The 14,361-nt window shown below is 37.6% G+C and overlaps 2 protein-coding genes across 2 annotated transcripts in view; both read left to right on the top strand.

Moving 5' to 3' along the window:
• The window catches only part of Malrd1 (MAM and LDL receptor class A domain containing 1), a 609,872-nt gene that overhangs the window by 395,987 nt on the left and 199,524 nt on the right, over positions 1-14,361 (top strand). Inside the window, exon 29 of the mRNA XM_059263620.1 lies at positions 11,372-11,500. Within this exon, the coding sequence (XP_059119603.1) occupies positions 11,372-11,500 (129 nt within the window). The remainder of the gene's footprint in view (positions 1-11,371; positions 11,501-14,361) is intronic.
• Positions 6,260-6,891, top strand: LOC131911510 (PRELI domain containing protein 3B-like). The gene is given in 2 exon segments (XM_059263621.1): positions 6,260-6,425; positions 6,428-6,891. Coding segments are annotated over 2 exon segments (585 nt in total). The 3' UTR covers positions 6,847-6,891.

Below are 14,361 nucleotides of genomic sequence, written 5' to 3' on the forward strand. Positions count from 1 at the left end.
GGTTGAAACAGAATGGTGTCTTTGAAGGGTCTGAGCCAAATGAATCACACAAATTGCCTCGAGAATTGCCTCAAAGGATCTGGAAAATGAAGTGTTTTAGATTGTTGATTAAAAGGTCATAGAGAAGCTCAGGAAAAGAAAAAAAAAAAGAAAAAACTAAATGTGGTTTGTATTTCTTTCCACTAGCTTAATCTTATGTTTGGAGTCTTTCTGCATTCTCACAATAATTTCTGGGAATCTTGATTTTAATTAGGTCTACTCTAATTACCAATAACATCAAGCAGGAGGACAGTTTACTTAAGGACACAGGGAATCTCAAGAACCCGAGGTCAGAAATGAGGACCAGCTTCAGGATGATATTTAATTCAGAGACTGAATTACTAACATCATCCAACTGGCAAATCATAAATCTATTTTTTACAAAAACTACAATAAATGCTATTTCCCACATCCCCCCCATCTCCTCTTTTTCTCACTAAACCTAGGAATTCCCTCTGTGGCTGCCCATGAGTGTATTGTCTCCCTTCTCTTTGGATCAGTGAGCATGATAAACCATCTTCAGAGGTAGTCACTCCCCCCATTTGTTGCCCTCACTGAATCTACCAAAACTGATGTTAAAATACAAGCCAAAATAAGCTCATCAAAAATGTATTCTTAGCATGTTGATTCATGCATTCAAACAAATATTATTGCAGGGCTTTTTATAAGTAATTGGTGAAGGATGTTTTTCAGATATGCTGATTATTCTAGTAGCTGGTCAACACAATGTTTATCTAAAAAACCAATGAAAGGATCTAGAACAGCGAAGTGGGACTAGAGTGTGGATGAGAACATGAAATATGGTGGGAGAGATGATTAATCAGAATAACTGCTTAGTTCAATCATGTGGATCCTCTCCAGCTGTCTGGACAAACTAAGGTGGGAAAAGAATCAAAAAGCCTGTGTCAGCTCCCTCTGAAACTGTTTTGTTAAAGCTGTTGCATATCAATTATATTTACACCTAATGAACCAAAGTTTACTTGGTTGACCAAAACACAAGGAAATATGTTTATTTAAAATCACTTTTGTTGCTAGGGAAGAGAAAACAGATGTTTTCATTAAACACCAAGGAGCACCACAGCTTTCCAGGAGGCAATCTGTGAGGTTGAGAATATGTAACAGTCTAATGTATCCAGCTATCCCTGGTTAGCCACTGGAGTTTGGTTCCAGGAACCCCCAGGTATAGTAAAATCCATGTATGCTCATGTCCTTCATTCAAGATGGCACAGTGTGTTCACACTACCTGGATATGTCTTCCATACACTGTAAATCACCTCTAGATTACCTATTCTTAATGCAAATGCTACGTAAACGATTACATGATATTGTTTAGGAAATGATGGCAAAACAGCAAGTCCTATACATGTTCAGTACAGATGTGGGTATTTCCCAAGACTGAACTTGTGGATTTAGAGCATGTAGGGATGGAAAACCAAATGTGTTGTCTAAGAAAGAAAATCTCCAATCTTCTCATTTCTGTCTGTCTATGGGGGTTGCTTACTACTTTCTTCTCCACGGACTTTGGGGATTACCTTATCTCTATAGCTCCAAGTACTCAGCTTTCTTATAGTTCTGCCACTTCTAGAAAGACCTCTTTTTTGTTTCAAAAAATAATTTATTTCCTTCAATCCTCACAAACAGTGATGTCTGTGAACTTTATAACAAGACATTTTCCTAATTGCATAGATAAAATAGATCATTGTTGTAGCCCTCTACGATTAACACTGAGGTTAAATCTTGTCATTATAACTTCTGTCCCTGTTATGGGCCATTTTTTTCATGAGATTTGCTAATTCATCCTTTACTGAACATTTCTGTGATGCTATTGGTCTTTTTGCCTTTAGGTACCCATGGGTGGGTGGTCCTGAGTGCTATATAAGCAGGTTTATAAGCATACATGTGAGCAAGCCATGAGGAACAAGATAGTAATCAGTGATTCTTTATGGTCTCTGTTCCTATCCATGCCTCCAGGTTCCTGCTCCAAGTTCCTGTCCTGTTAAACTCTAGAAATATATTTTCTCAGTTCAACAGGCTGACAGCCCAAGATAACAGCACATTTATATCTTCTTGAGACCTCTCCCCACAGCTACTGTTATCCACCTCTATCCACTTCTCCCATCACCTTTCCCCTTGCACACTTCTTGAAATTTCTTCCCTCCTCTGATGAGGGTACGAGCCAGCCTGCCTCAGAGTCCTAACCTAATGTCCTCAGCTTAACCTAATTACATCTCTGAAATCTCGACCTCCAAACAGAGATGCATGAATTGCAGCCTTCTCATGTGATCTCATTCACCCCACAGGAGACTCTTACTAAGCACTCCCATTGTGAAGTTTATTACCCACAGCCCACTGCAGTATCTCAGTTCTTTTGTTACCGCAATCTTTTGCTTACCAAAGGCCCAAAATACAAGAGGGCTGATGCAGGCAATGTGGATATGCCAAAGAGAAGTCATGAGTGCTTCTCTTAATATGCCAAAAACATTGATTAAAAATATCGTACAGATATCTGCATAAGAAAGACATAGTATATTTAGGGTTTGGTTTCATCCATACCTTCAAATATTCATTGTGGATCTTGGAATATATATTTTCAGGTAAGGGGACATTACTGTAATTATTTATTTTAAGGTATTGTACCTAAGTATTGATCTATTTGCAGTATAAAGTGGCTGAGACATCAAAATATAAATTTTTGAGTAAGAAGACACACAATCCAGTTGTCAATAATGGTATAATGCTCAAATTTAGATTGATTACTTGTATTTGTCTAATTTTAATTATGTTTATATTGTCTTTATTGTGATGATGATGATGATGATTAGAGATAGGGTCTCACTGTGCAGCCCTGATGACCTAGAACCCACGATGAAGACCAGGCTGGCCTCAGTTTATAGAGTTTCACCTGCTTTTGCTTCTCAGAGTCCTGGGATTAAAGATGTGTACCACCATGTCTTTATTATGCATATATTTTAGTTATTTGCTTTCTCAAACCTCCTATTTAAAAATAGACTACACATAATATTTTTTCTTTTTCACATTTAAAAAATTTTATTATTTGAAAATTCCATACAAATGTGCATTATGTTTTGATCTTGATTTGGCCTCCTCTATCCCCCCCTTAGGGATCTATCACAAACATACTTCCTTCCAAGTTCATTTCTCCTCCTCCTCCTCCTTCTCCTCCTCCTTCTTCTTCTTCTTCTTCTTTTTTTTTTTTTTTTTTTTTTTTGTATCTCACTGAGTCCAATTACTACTGTCTATATGTAAATGTATGTGGGGACATTCACTGTGGCATGGATAACCTACCAGTGGCCAGTGGCCAAAAAAAAAAAAAAAAAAGCATACTCCCTCCTCTCTAACATTAACTAACAATAGCTCTTCAGTTAGGAGTGGGACCTAACACACACACACACACACACACACTCTGCTGGAGCTTTTAGCTGACTTGCTCTTCTGCAGTTCTTGTGAATGCCCATAGCTACTGTGAATTCATGTGTGCAACAGCCATGCCCTGTCAAGAGGACGGCATCACAGAACTCCCCTTCGTCCCATTGCTCCTACTTTCTCTCAACCATCTCTTCTGTGATTTTTTTCTGAGCCTCGGGAGGAGAGATGTAGATAACCTTTCTCTGGTTAAGAACTCACTGTCACTTATTAACACTTAGAACAGCTCTGAGCCTCTGTATTAACTATTACCCACTGTAAAAAGAAACTTCTCTGAGTCACACAAATATATGGTTGTAAAATAAAATAAATATTTAGAAGGCATTTTGACACTATGACTATTAAATGTAAAGAACAGTAATAAAGTTTTCTTTGGACTTACGACTTCCCTATCCATGGGGCTTACAATATCAGATATGAATTCCCTCTAGTTGAGATGCCTCAGATGCAATTAAGACAGTGATTAGTTACTCCCATAAACAATCCTCTCACTATTGCACCAATGAGTCCATTTGTCTGGCAAGTTGGTAATGTATTGTTAATGGTCCAGAAATAGGTAAGACCATGGATGTCTTCCCCTCCCATTTTGAGTAACTTGCAAAGCACTTACTAGTACTATGAAAGCCATCCAGCAGGGAGAGAGTTTCCTGATCAGTTCAAGATTTATTCCTCTATCTCCTACAACCAATATATGTGGTGTCTTCAACAATAGGATCTTACCAGCTACTTATAGTTGGCAACCAAGAGCAATGGCAATAGCCTATGTTATTTTGGATGCCTCTGGAGCCTCCCTGACATATAACTCATAGAGCAATAACTGTTACCTATACTTGCCACTGAGATTTTCATTACTATTCTAGGTTTCTGGGAGCAGCATTATTCACCCATGTAGGGTATTTCTCTTTAAGTCTGCTTTGTAAATTATATTTTAAATAATTTTACAAAGTAGTGGGTTTTATAAAGCTTCTTCACATGATGTTACTTTAACTTAATTCACTTTCTATTCTTCCGTTCCTCAACTCTTCTGCTCCCATCCCTGCTTAAACTATCAGCCCCCAGAATGTCCCCCAAACTGATAGTCTTTCATTTCACATTTGTTCTACTCAACCCTCTCATTATATGATTTCCTTGAATTTCAAGATCACAGGTTCGCAAGTCAGTTCTTTATGCACATTTCCGTTTGGTTGACCTTCCCCCGCCCCTTCATTCTTCCATCTCCATCATTCTACCACTGATTGAATCTTTCTTCCTCCACTACTCCAGTCATGATTTCTATTTTATCTATATTCCGCAAGCCCCATCCCTAAATATATACCCTCCAGACCATTATAGTTTACTATATTTCACAAGTTAAACACACAAAGCAAAGAGTTGAAGCCAGAGAATACCTATGAGAAAAGATGTGCCACATTTGTGTTTTTTGGCCTGGTGACCTCATCCAGTCTTTTGAGAGTTATTCTCTTGTGTTTCTTTAATTTTTTTCCCTTACAAAGCTCTGATACATTTTGCTTCCCTAGCTGCATCATCTACATATTTCTTTCTTAATCCATTGTGCTCTGCTCAAGGGAACACCCTGGATTTATTTTCGTTGCTGATTTCTCAGTGGTTAATTAGAATTCTCTTAATTGTCCCATTCTGGTGGAAGCTCAAACGTGGAATTAGGTGATTATCCTGATTATCTGAGACTCACAGGAATTCATCTGGCTAGATGATGCTTTCATTCTTTAATTGCTTTAAATAGAAGCATCATCCAAAGTATTAAAAAGGTTCTTTTAATCTATAGTAAGATTAATATGTAATTTGAATGATTAAAAATGGAAAAAGAAATGGAAGTATTAAAAAATTCGTAATTTTATCCCCAACTAATTTCTTTTTAAATCTTGTTAATGTATCTCTAGATCATCTTTATGTAAATTATCTTAAGCTTGCATATATTTTGGGGAATAGAATCAGAGATTGAAAGTTATCTCCTATATATTAAAAACTACAAACACATTGAAATGAAGTTTGATTAGTTCACCTCTCTCTGATCACCACATGTGGTTTTCCAATAAGCAGGGGAGTATATGAAAGAGGGAAAAGATCTTCCCTCATCAGAACCACTGAAGACCTCAACAGGGTACCAAGGCCTTGACATTCAGAAGTCTGCCACTTCCCTGAGTCTCTGGCACCCTGCGGAGGCAGTAAGCTTATTTCCAGGAAAGTGCTCCCAATGTAAGAATTCTTGTTTCACCACAGTCACATTAGTAACAGTATTGCTTACTGTAGAGTGCTTCTCTGTTTTCAACCTGCTTATGCTGACATTCTGACAATCAATGCTTTCTGTCGTGATGAACATTCACCAAGTACAGTGATGCCGTTACCTGAAGTCATCACCAAGAATCTGGCTACCATTATTGAAAAATAATGTGAAGACTAAGTATTTGTAAGCCCCAAAAGTAAAGGGTGATTTAAAATATTTTTGGAAACAATGTTTTGTGCTGGGAATTATGATGGAGGTAAAAAGATCAGGACATTCAGGACCTTTTTTTTTTTTTTTTTTTAAGTTACGGAGTTGTTTTGTAAGCTCTGTATTTTCATCTTAGTTAAGCCGTACAGGAAGTAATTTCTAAGATATAAAGACTAAAGTTAAGTGAAAGAAAGGAATAAAAATTCAGACAGACCCGACGGCGCGTGTGCGCTGCGAGGTCGGCCAGCCCGGCCAGGCCGGGGCCGGTGAATTTCTGTGCCTCATCTTTCCGGGACACCGCGGGACACCTGGCAGGCGGCTGGCACCATGACGATCTGGACTTCGGAGCACATCTTTGACCACCCATGGGAAATGGTTACCACAGCTGCAATGCAGAAATATCCAAAACCCATGAACCCAAGCGTAGTTGGTGTTGACGTGTTGGACAGACATGTCGATCCCTCTGGAAAGCTGTACAGCCATAGACTCCTCAGTACGAGTGGGGCCTGCCTTCCTTTGTGAAGTCCCTTATTGGTTCTGCAAGAACAAAAACGTACGTGCAAGAGCATTCTGTAGTTGACCCTGTAAGAAAGACAATGGAGCTCAAGTCCACTAACATCTCATTTACAAATATGGTCTCTGTAGACAAGAGGCTCACATACAGGCCGCACCCCCAGGACCCAGAGAAAACTGTCCTGACCCAGGAAGCCATCATCACCGTGAAAGGGGTCAGCCTCAGCAGCTACCTTGAAGGACTCATGGCAAGCACTATATCTTCCAATGCTAACAAAGGCCAAGAAGCAATGGAATGGGTGATACACAAACTGAACGCCGAAATTGAAGAATTGACAGCATCAGCAAGAGGAAGCATAAGGACACCAATGGCGGCCGCAGCAGCGTTGGTAGAAAAATGACAATGGAAATTGGTGTGCACCTACAGGGCCCCCAGGACTCTTCAGGCTGACATCATATTTATTTGTTATTTAAAAGATACCGCTATTTTAGGTAGATCTCTTTTCTTTCTTTCTTTCTTTCTTTCTTTCTTTCTTTCTTTCTTTCTTTCTTTCTTTCTTTTCTTTCTTTCTTTTTTAATGAGCTGGGGTAAGGCTGTGACTTTTGATCAAAAGATGGAGAGCTTCTAAATCAAAGTGATCGTCTGTGGTGGAAGGGCTTGAGGGAACTGACTGGAGGAGAGTCTTGTGTCCATGTGAACAGTTAATGGGTTTGTTTGTTGTTGTTTAAGTACTTAGAAGAAATCCATGTTGATCGAGTCTCCTTACGGAGAATCTTAGAGCCTTTTAGGTACTGGAAAACTACCTGGCTGTGGACCAACCAGAACACAGTCCAGCTGCCCTGGCATCATGCAGTGAACTAGAACCACCTGCACGAGGAATTCCCTTTAAAAAGAGAAATTATATAATTTCAAATGACATTAATTTGTATAAAGTAACTTGCCCTGTTGGAAACCAGTGTTTGGATTTGGATTTAAATGATATTTTTGGAGTGAAAATTATCACTAAGGTAATCTCTGACTCCAGCAAAAATAGTATTTTATTGTATTAACGGGTACTGTATTGATTTCCCGAAGTTTTGTGACTTAGTAAAGGCATTCCCTTCTTGAATTTGTACTTTGTGATTTGCATGCTGTACTGTGGGCTACTTATGTTAACTGAGAAAATAAAGTCATTACCTGAGTGTCGCATCATTCTTAAACAGAACCCTGAGGGAGAAATAAAATTCAGAAGGAAATGTAGAAAAATAGTAGTGATAAAACATTTATCAGACCTGAAACATAAACTGAAACTTGCTTATGCATTGGATCTTTTGATGCCCACCTACCTGTTCCATTCACAGATGAATTATAGAACGTCCATTTGTCTGATGGGAAAACTGAGGCTCAACAAGATAAACTAAATCATAAAATTTGGATAGATTATATTCAGGGAGGTTTGAAGATTTAATTAAATGGTTTTTTTTTCAAAATTTCTTTTTTGTTTATAATGTATTTGTTACTAGTTATAAAGTTAAAATATAATATAATATATGCCAGTGTCCCAATTTCAAAACTTATCCTCATTCCTCAGTAAGCCTAGTAACATCTAGGGATCTGATTGAAATACAATATCAAATAATTCTTTCAGATAAAAATTTTATGCATATTCCAAATATAAGAAAGTTCATTGAAAGGGTCAAAACAATATTGTACTTTGAATAGAAGTGTTTATATTCATTTTATCCAGGAAAAACTATAAGTTGATCATGGTTTGACCCTGAAATTTGCATGTAAATTGAAAACTACGTACTATTATGCTGAAGTGATCTCACTACAAAAATAATATACAAACCAGACTAATTAAAAGGTTTGAATCAGATAGCTCAGAGTTTGAAAAGCCTTTTTCTTCATGAAAGCCCAGTAGTGGCATAAAAGTCTGAGGGATCCTAGAATCATACATTTTTGGAAAGGCCGTCAATTTGCTTGAATATGAGATTGTTTTTATTTTATTACATGTTGTTGATTATTAATATAGTCCTTTTCCACTTTTCAAGCAAGACTAACATGGAGGTGGACAGTTTCGTGTTGTAGCTGTTAGAACATTTTCACTTCATTAATCTGAATATAATTATTGATAAAATCTCCTCAAGAACTGGCCGTTCAAAAATAAAATAACTGGATAAAAACAAAAAGATATCATATTAATGGATTTGCCAGTCACAGCACATAGCAAAAATGAATAAAGCAGAAAACAGGATGCCTTCAAATGATTCTATGACTGGCCGAGTCATAGCCCCTAGAGGAGAACTTAGTGCAGTCATTTTGCTAAATGGACATGGTAATAAACTGCCTCTAAGTTATTATCTTTAGATTGTGATTAGTCCATCTCTCAGCCCACATCAGAGAAGCTATTCTTTGCAGTGCCCAGCTATTAATATAAAGACTCACAAATAATTCACTGGGATTGGAAACCCATTATCAATTATTCTCTCCATTTGACCAGCTGTAGATTAAATGACACATCTACATGACAAACTCTACACGTAAGTCTCAGGGAACATCATGCAAGAAGGGGAAGAAAGTTTGCAGGTGCCAGAGGACCATGGTGATGGTTGTGAGATAGTATCTGCTATTTATTACAAGGAGCTGCATCCATGGAAATGACCTCATCAAGACCTGCACAATGCCAACAGGAGTTGGCATGGCAATATGGATGAGAGAAATCTCACAAAGCTCTACCGAGGTGAAGAGCTATAGGCAGTGAATGGCTGCCAAGAGAAGGAGAATGAATCTTCTGGAGTAGCTCCAGATAGGTTATCTAATAGCAAATGGTTAGGCCTAAAATATGAACAACACTAAATGAACTCTGTCAGGCTATTATATTAGTCAGATAACTACCATGTCTTGTTTTATTTAGATGCCATGTGCCAGATCATTTTAAATTTTATTCTGAGCAATAATGATCTTCCATTTCTGTTATTATCAACTGTAGGATATGTAAGAATATCTTTTATTTCATACATTTGTCACCCAAATCAATAGCTTTTTTTATCATATTGGTTGAAAAAAATAAGCCTTATTAAATGATTCAGTGCACTTGTTGTATTTTAAATAATTAAAGGAACAGTTATTTACAGTTAAAAGTCAAAAACGCATTTACCCCATGGAGTAATTATATAGATTCATATCCTATGGCATAGAAAAAAAAAGAATCCCAATGGCATAGACTTGCATACTAAAGGGTGTTCATATTCTGTTCTGGGTTCACTATAAATTCTCACTAGAGTTAATTAGGTAATGTAACAAGGTTTCTAGAGTTAACATGACCTCTGAGCACATAGTTGAATTGTTGTTCCCTTCCTTCTTCATCTTTGCACCGTCTTATTTCATCAGTAGTTATTTGTGGAAATTGTACAGGGGTTGGCTATTGCAGCAGAAAGATGGCTCAAAGGGAATAGGAATGCACTAAAATGGAGTCTACAAAGTTTTGTCTTTTCACTCACAGAAATCCAACCTAAAATTAAGTAAATCAACCCAGCCTCAGGCATACCAGCCTATAATCATCTACGTCAGTGGTTTTTCAACCTGTGGGTTGCAACCCCTTTCGGGGTGGAATGACCCTTTCACAGGAGTCACATATCATATGTTCTATATATCAGACATTACTATTCATAACAGTGGCAAAATTACTGTTATAAAGTGGCAACAAAATAATTTTATGGTTGGGGGGGCACCACAACATGAGAAACTGTATTAAAGGGCCTCAGCATTAGGAAGGTTGAGAACTATTGGTCTATGCAATAAAGACATTTCTAGGTTTGGTTATGTTGTTGATGGCCATTTAAAAAATAATTTTAAAACTTAAAGCTACTATTAAGCTGTGAAATGTCATTTGTCTATGTATCTATAACAATGGAATTTTAAAAATATAAATACTTTGATGATTCTATAAATATCTATTAACTCCTCTTTAATGTAAGCAGTATGAGTTCAGTTATTATAACCTGTACTTATTAGTTACCAATTATATATTAAAGGATGTGTTAGGCCCAGTAGACTATAACGAGCTTAGAGTGTAGAGAAGGAACTATGAACATTGCTTAGAGAAGTGGAAATAATTCAAATACAGGAATCAAACTGGTCTTACATGAGATGAAATCAAGGGTGTCAGACCTAGGAGAAAGATGACCCAGACAAGTGAACAAGAAACAAGTTGTTTCTTTGAATTTGTGCTTGAGCAACAAACTATTCAGGACCCACATGGGAAAAATCACACTAGGAGAGGAGATAGCATGTGAAAAGGAATGGGGACATAAAAGTATGTGAAACCTTCAGGTAGAGGGCACAATTTAATTGCAGAGCTTAGGAGAAAGGTTCTATGAAATGAAACTGATCCCACAACAACAACAGATATTTGACACATAAAACAGATGTTTAGTCTATTTAAATGAAAACGATCAGCCTTTAAAAGGCTGAAAGATACACCCTACCCCTTCCCTCTGAACTATTGGTTATTGATAGTTCTAGGAGAAAAGGAGCCACTGTTCCTAGTTGTGTACCCACTGCTGAGTCCACTAGGCTCCTATGGATAGTTTCAAACCTATTCTTGTGCAGACTGCCCTGGTTAATAGCAGCAGGTCACAAACAGGTATAAAAGAATTGGTATAGGCAGGGTGGGAGGGAGGTGGGTAGTGACAGCGGTCTGTATGTGCTGACTACATGTGCAGAACTGCTTTGAACCTAATTTATTTCCTGAAAATACATGTGTTGTATGATGGGATGAATAACTGGAGGTATAAGGAAAGATAGGAGGTTGTCCAGAAGTCAACACTGGGCAGTTACCAAAAGTCACTCCCTTTACAATGGTAAATCTATGTAGCAACCAATCATCTTCAACTGGAATGACAATATTGAGTCAATGCTGTTTTTGTTTCTGTTTTCCATAGTTGGAGAAACCACTGAGATTTGCTCAGAAGTCACAGACTTCTTGTGCCAGGACAAGAAATGCATTGCATCCCACCTTGTTTGTGACTACAAGCCTGATTGCTCTGACGGGTCTGATGAAGCTCATTGCGGTGAGTGCATCTGCCTGCCACTGCGTGGTCTGGTCAGCTCAGTTTTTCTCTAGTGGCATGGATGGATCAGAACAAATGTTCTTTTGGGGAATTAGAGGGATGGCTCATAAATCATTTCCCTTAAGTGTGAAGACCTGAGTTTGAATCCTTAGAATTCACATAAAACTTGGCCATTGACCATTGTAGTATGTATATGTCTCTACTCTTAGTGCTCATAAGGGAAGATGGGAGCAAAGACAGAAGAATTTTCAGAAACAGGTATGCTAGTCAGCCAGAAATACATAGGGGAAAAGAGCAAGGCACCCTGTTTCGAATGTGTAAAATGAAATCCATGGACACCCGAGCTTACCTTTTGACCTTTCACACTGGTCCAATGGAACATGCACAATATATTCACACATGGGAATAGGTCCACCTCTCATCAATATGCACACAAAGATTAGTAATACTAACACAAATAATATTATTCTTTTCATTCATAAAACTAAATTTAGATTGTCAAATACCACCCCAACTTCTCTATAAGAATATCCAAACAGCAGCCTTGTCAACCCTTTTACTTCTGTACAGGAAACTCCATGGAATCACATTACAAAAAGTCACCATCATATGTTTGTGCAGAACTATAGGATAGGTCAGAACTACAAGACAATAAACAAGCTATATCCATTGCACATTTGCTTTTATCAACTACATTTCTTTCAGAATTCTTCTCTCAAAAATGGTTTATTTATAGATCAGATAGAAAAAAGTAAAAAGTAAATATAATTTTTATCAATTATATTGCATTAGCACTAAAAGTTTCCCTTCATTTTTTAAATTAAAGTTTAAGTGTTAAAAAAAAGTTCTTAGCTTGAAAGTATCAAACATTAAATTCAGTTTTATCTGTGCATATTACTGCTAAACTCCTATACCAAATCCTACTGCAAAATAGCCCAACTTGATCTTCTGCTTGTTATTCTGATGCCTTTACTTTTTGGAGTTCTAAAATGTCAGGCCTGTGCATCTATGCCTGCCTCCAAATAGAATCTTTTCATTGTTGTCTGTTTCACATTTATTAGTTAAAATCAGGGCCTTGTACATAATAGGTAGATATTCTACCAGTGAATTGTACAGCTCATCAACATGGAGTCTTGATACTACACAGGGTGTCTATTTTGATTATAGTTTGCCATAAATAAGCTACCCCAAAAGCTAGTGGTCCTGACAACTGTAGCTAGAGTTTTTTCCAGTCCTGCTCAGGCCCACAGCCGCTCAGACCCAAGTAGACACACAGTGACTTATATTACTTATAAACTGTATGGCCATGGCAGGCTCCTTGCTATCTAGTACTTATATCTTAAATTAACTTATTTCTATTAATTATAAGTTGCCACATGGCTTGTGGCTTACTGGTACTTTATATCTTGCTTCTCATGGTGGCGGCTGGCAGCATCTCCTCACTCAGCCTTCCACTTTCAAGAATTCTCCTCTCTACTTATCCCACCTATACTATACTTCCTGCCTGGCTACTGGCCAATCAGCATTTTATTTATCAATCAGTCAGACCAACACATTCACAGCAAACAGAAAGACATCCCCAGCAGACAACAGCTTCAGATTTGGTCACTTTGTGAGTTGATAATTCACTTTGGCAGGTAGATTCTGAATGAAAACTGGACAATAAGCTCTGTGACAGTTTCTTCCTCTCTCAACTTGGACAACTAATACTCTGGTTTCTGTGTCTTGCCTTGTATAGAATCTTATCCACTATGGGTAAGACGTATGATTGTACTCACATACTATGGCCACCACACAGGAGAGAAAAGTCATCTTATAGGGTGCTGGCTTCTATTAGAATTGATCCTCGTAGAACCCCCATTCAAGAGACACAAGAGATCTAACCAAAGCTCATTTCGCTTAACTGTAGATGTTCCAAATGTCACAGACAACCTATGCTGATTGCCAAGTAAATTAACAGTCTAGTCTAGATTTAAAGAGATAAAAGCACTGTACTTGCAAGTATGCCCTATACCACAGGGAGATGAGAACTAATGATATTATTGAAGACAGGATGCCACATAAACAAATTTCTTTCTAGTTTGCTCTCTTAAAAAAACATAACAAAATAAAATATATGTTAAATAAAAAGCATCATATCAAAGTTTTAAAAGACAAGCCAACAGAAAAATAAAAGAGCCAAAGAGAAGGCACAAGAATCAAAGAATCATTTACACATCCAGGAGTCCCATAATAGTACTGAGCTATAAGCTACAGTATATATGCAGAGGACCTGGTGCAGACTTGTGAAGGCCCTGTGCTTGCTGCTTCAGTCTCTTTGAGTTCGTAAGAACTTTGCTCATTGAGGGCCTTGTTCTCCTGGTGTCCTCTATTCCCTCTGTCTCCTTGACTCTTTCTGCCTCCTCTTCTGAGGGGTTCTCTAAGCTCTGAAGGGAGGGATTTAATGGAAAAATCTGATTTAGAGCTGTGTGTTCCAAGGTCTGTCTCTCTGTGTAATGTCTGGCTGTGGGTCTCTGTATTTGTTCCCATCTGCTGCATGAGGAAGCTTCTCTGATACTGGATGAATAAGGCACCAATCTATGAGCATAATTAAATATCACTAGAAGTCGTTTTGTTGCTACTTTTTTTTCCAGACCAGTAGTTTGGTTTGTTTAACTCAGCATATTTTTCATTCCTGAGCTCTAATAGTGACAATAATTCTGCAGCACTTATTCCTGCCCCCTTTTATGGTTGTGTTTATTTCTTAATTCTTTTATAAAATGAGCATAAAAGAAAATTTTGCATTTAAATCATTTTAAATATAGATTATAGTGAAATTAGTCATATTTATACTGCTGTCCAATCATCACCAATATCCATCT

Source organism: Peromyscus eremicus, chromosome 5, assembly GCF_949786415.1.
Source record: "Peromyscus eremicus chromosome 5, PerEre_H2_v1, whole genome shotgun sequence".
NCBI lineage: Eukaryota > Metazoa > Chordata > Mammalia > Rodentia > Cricetidae > Peromyscus > Peromyscus eremicus.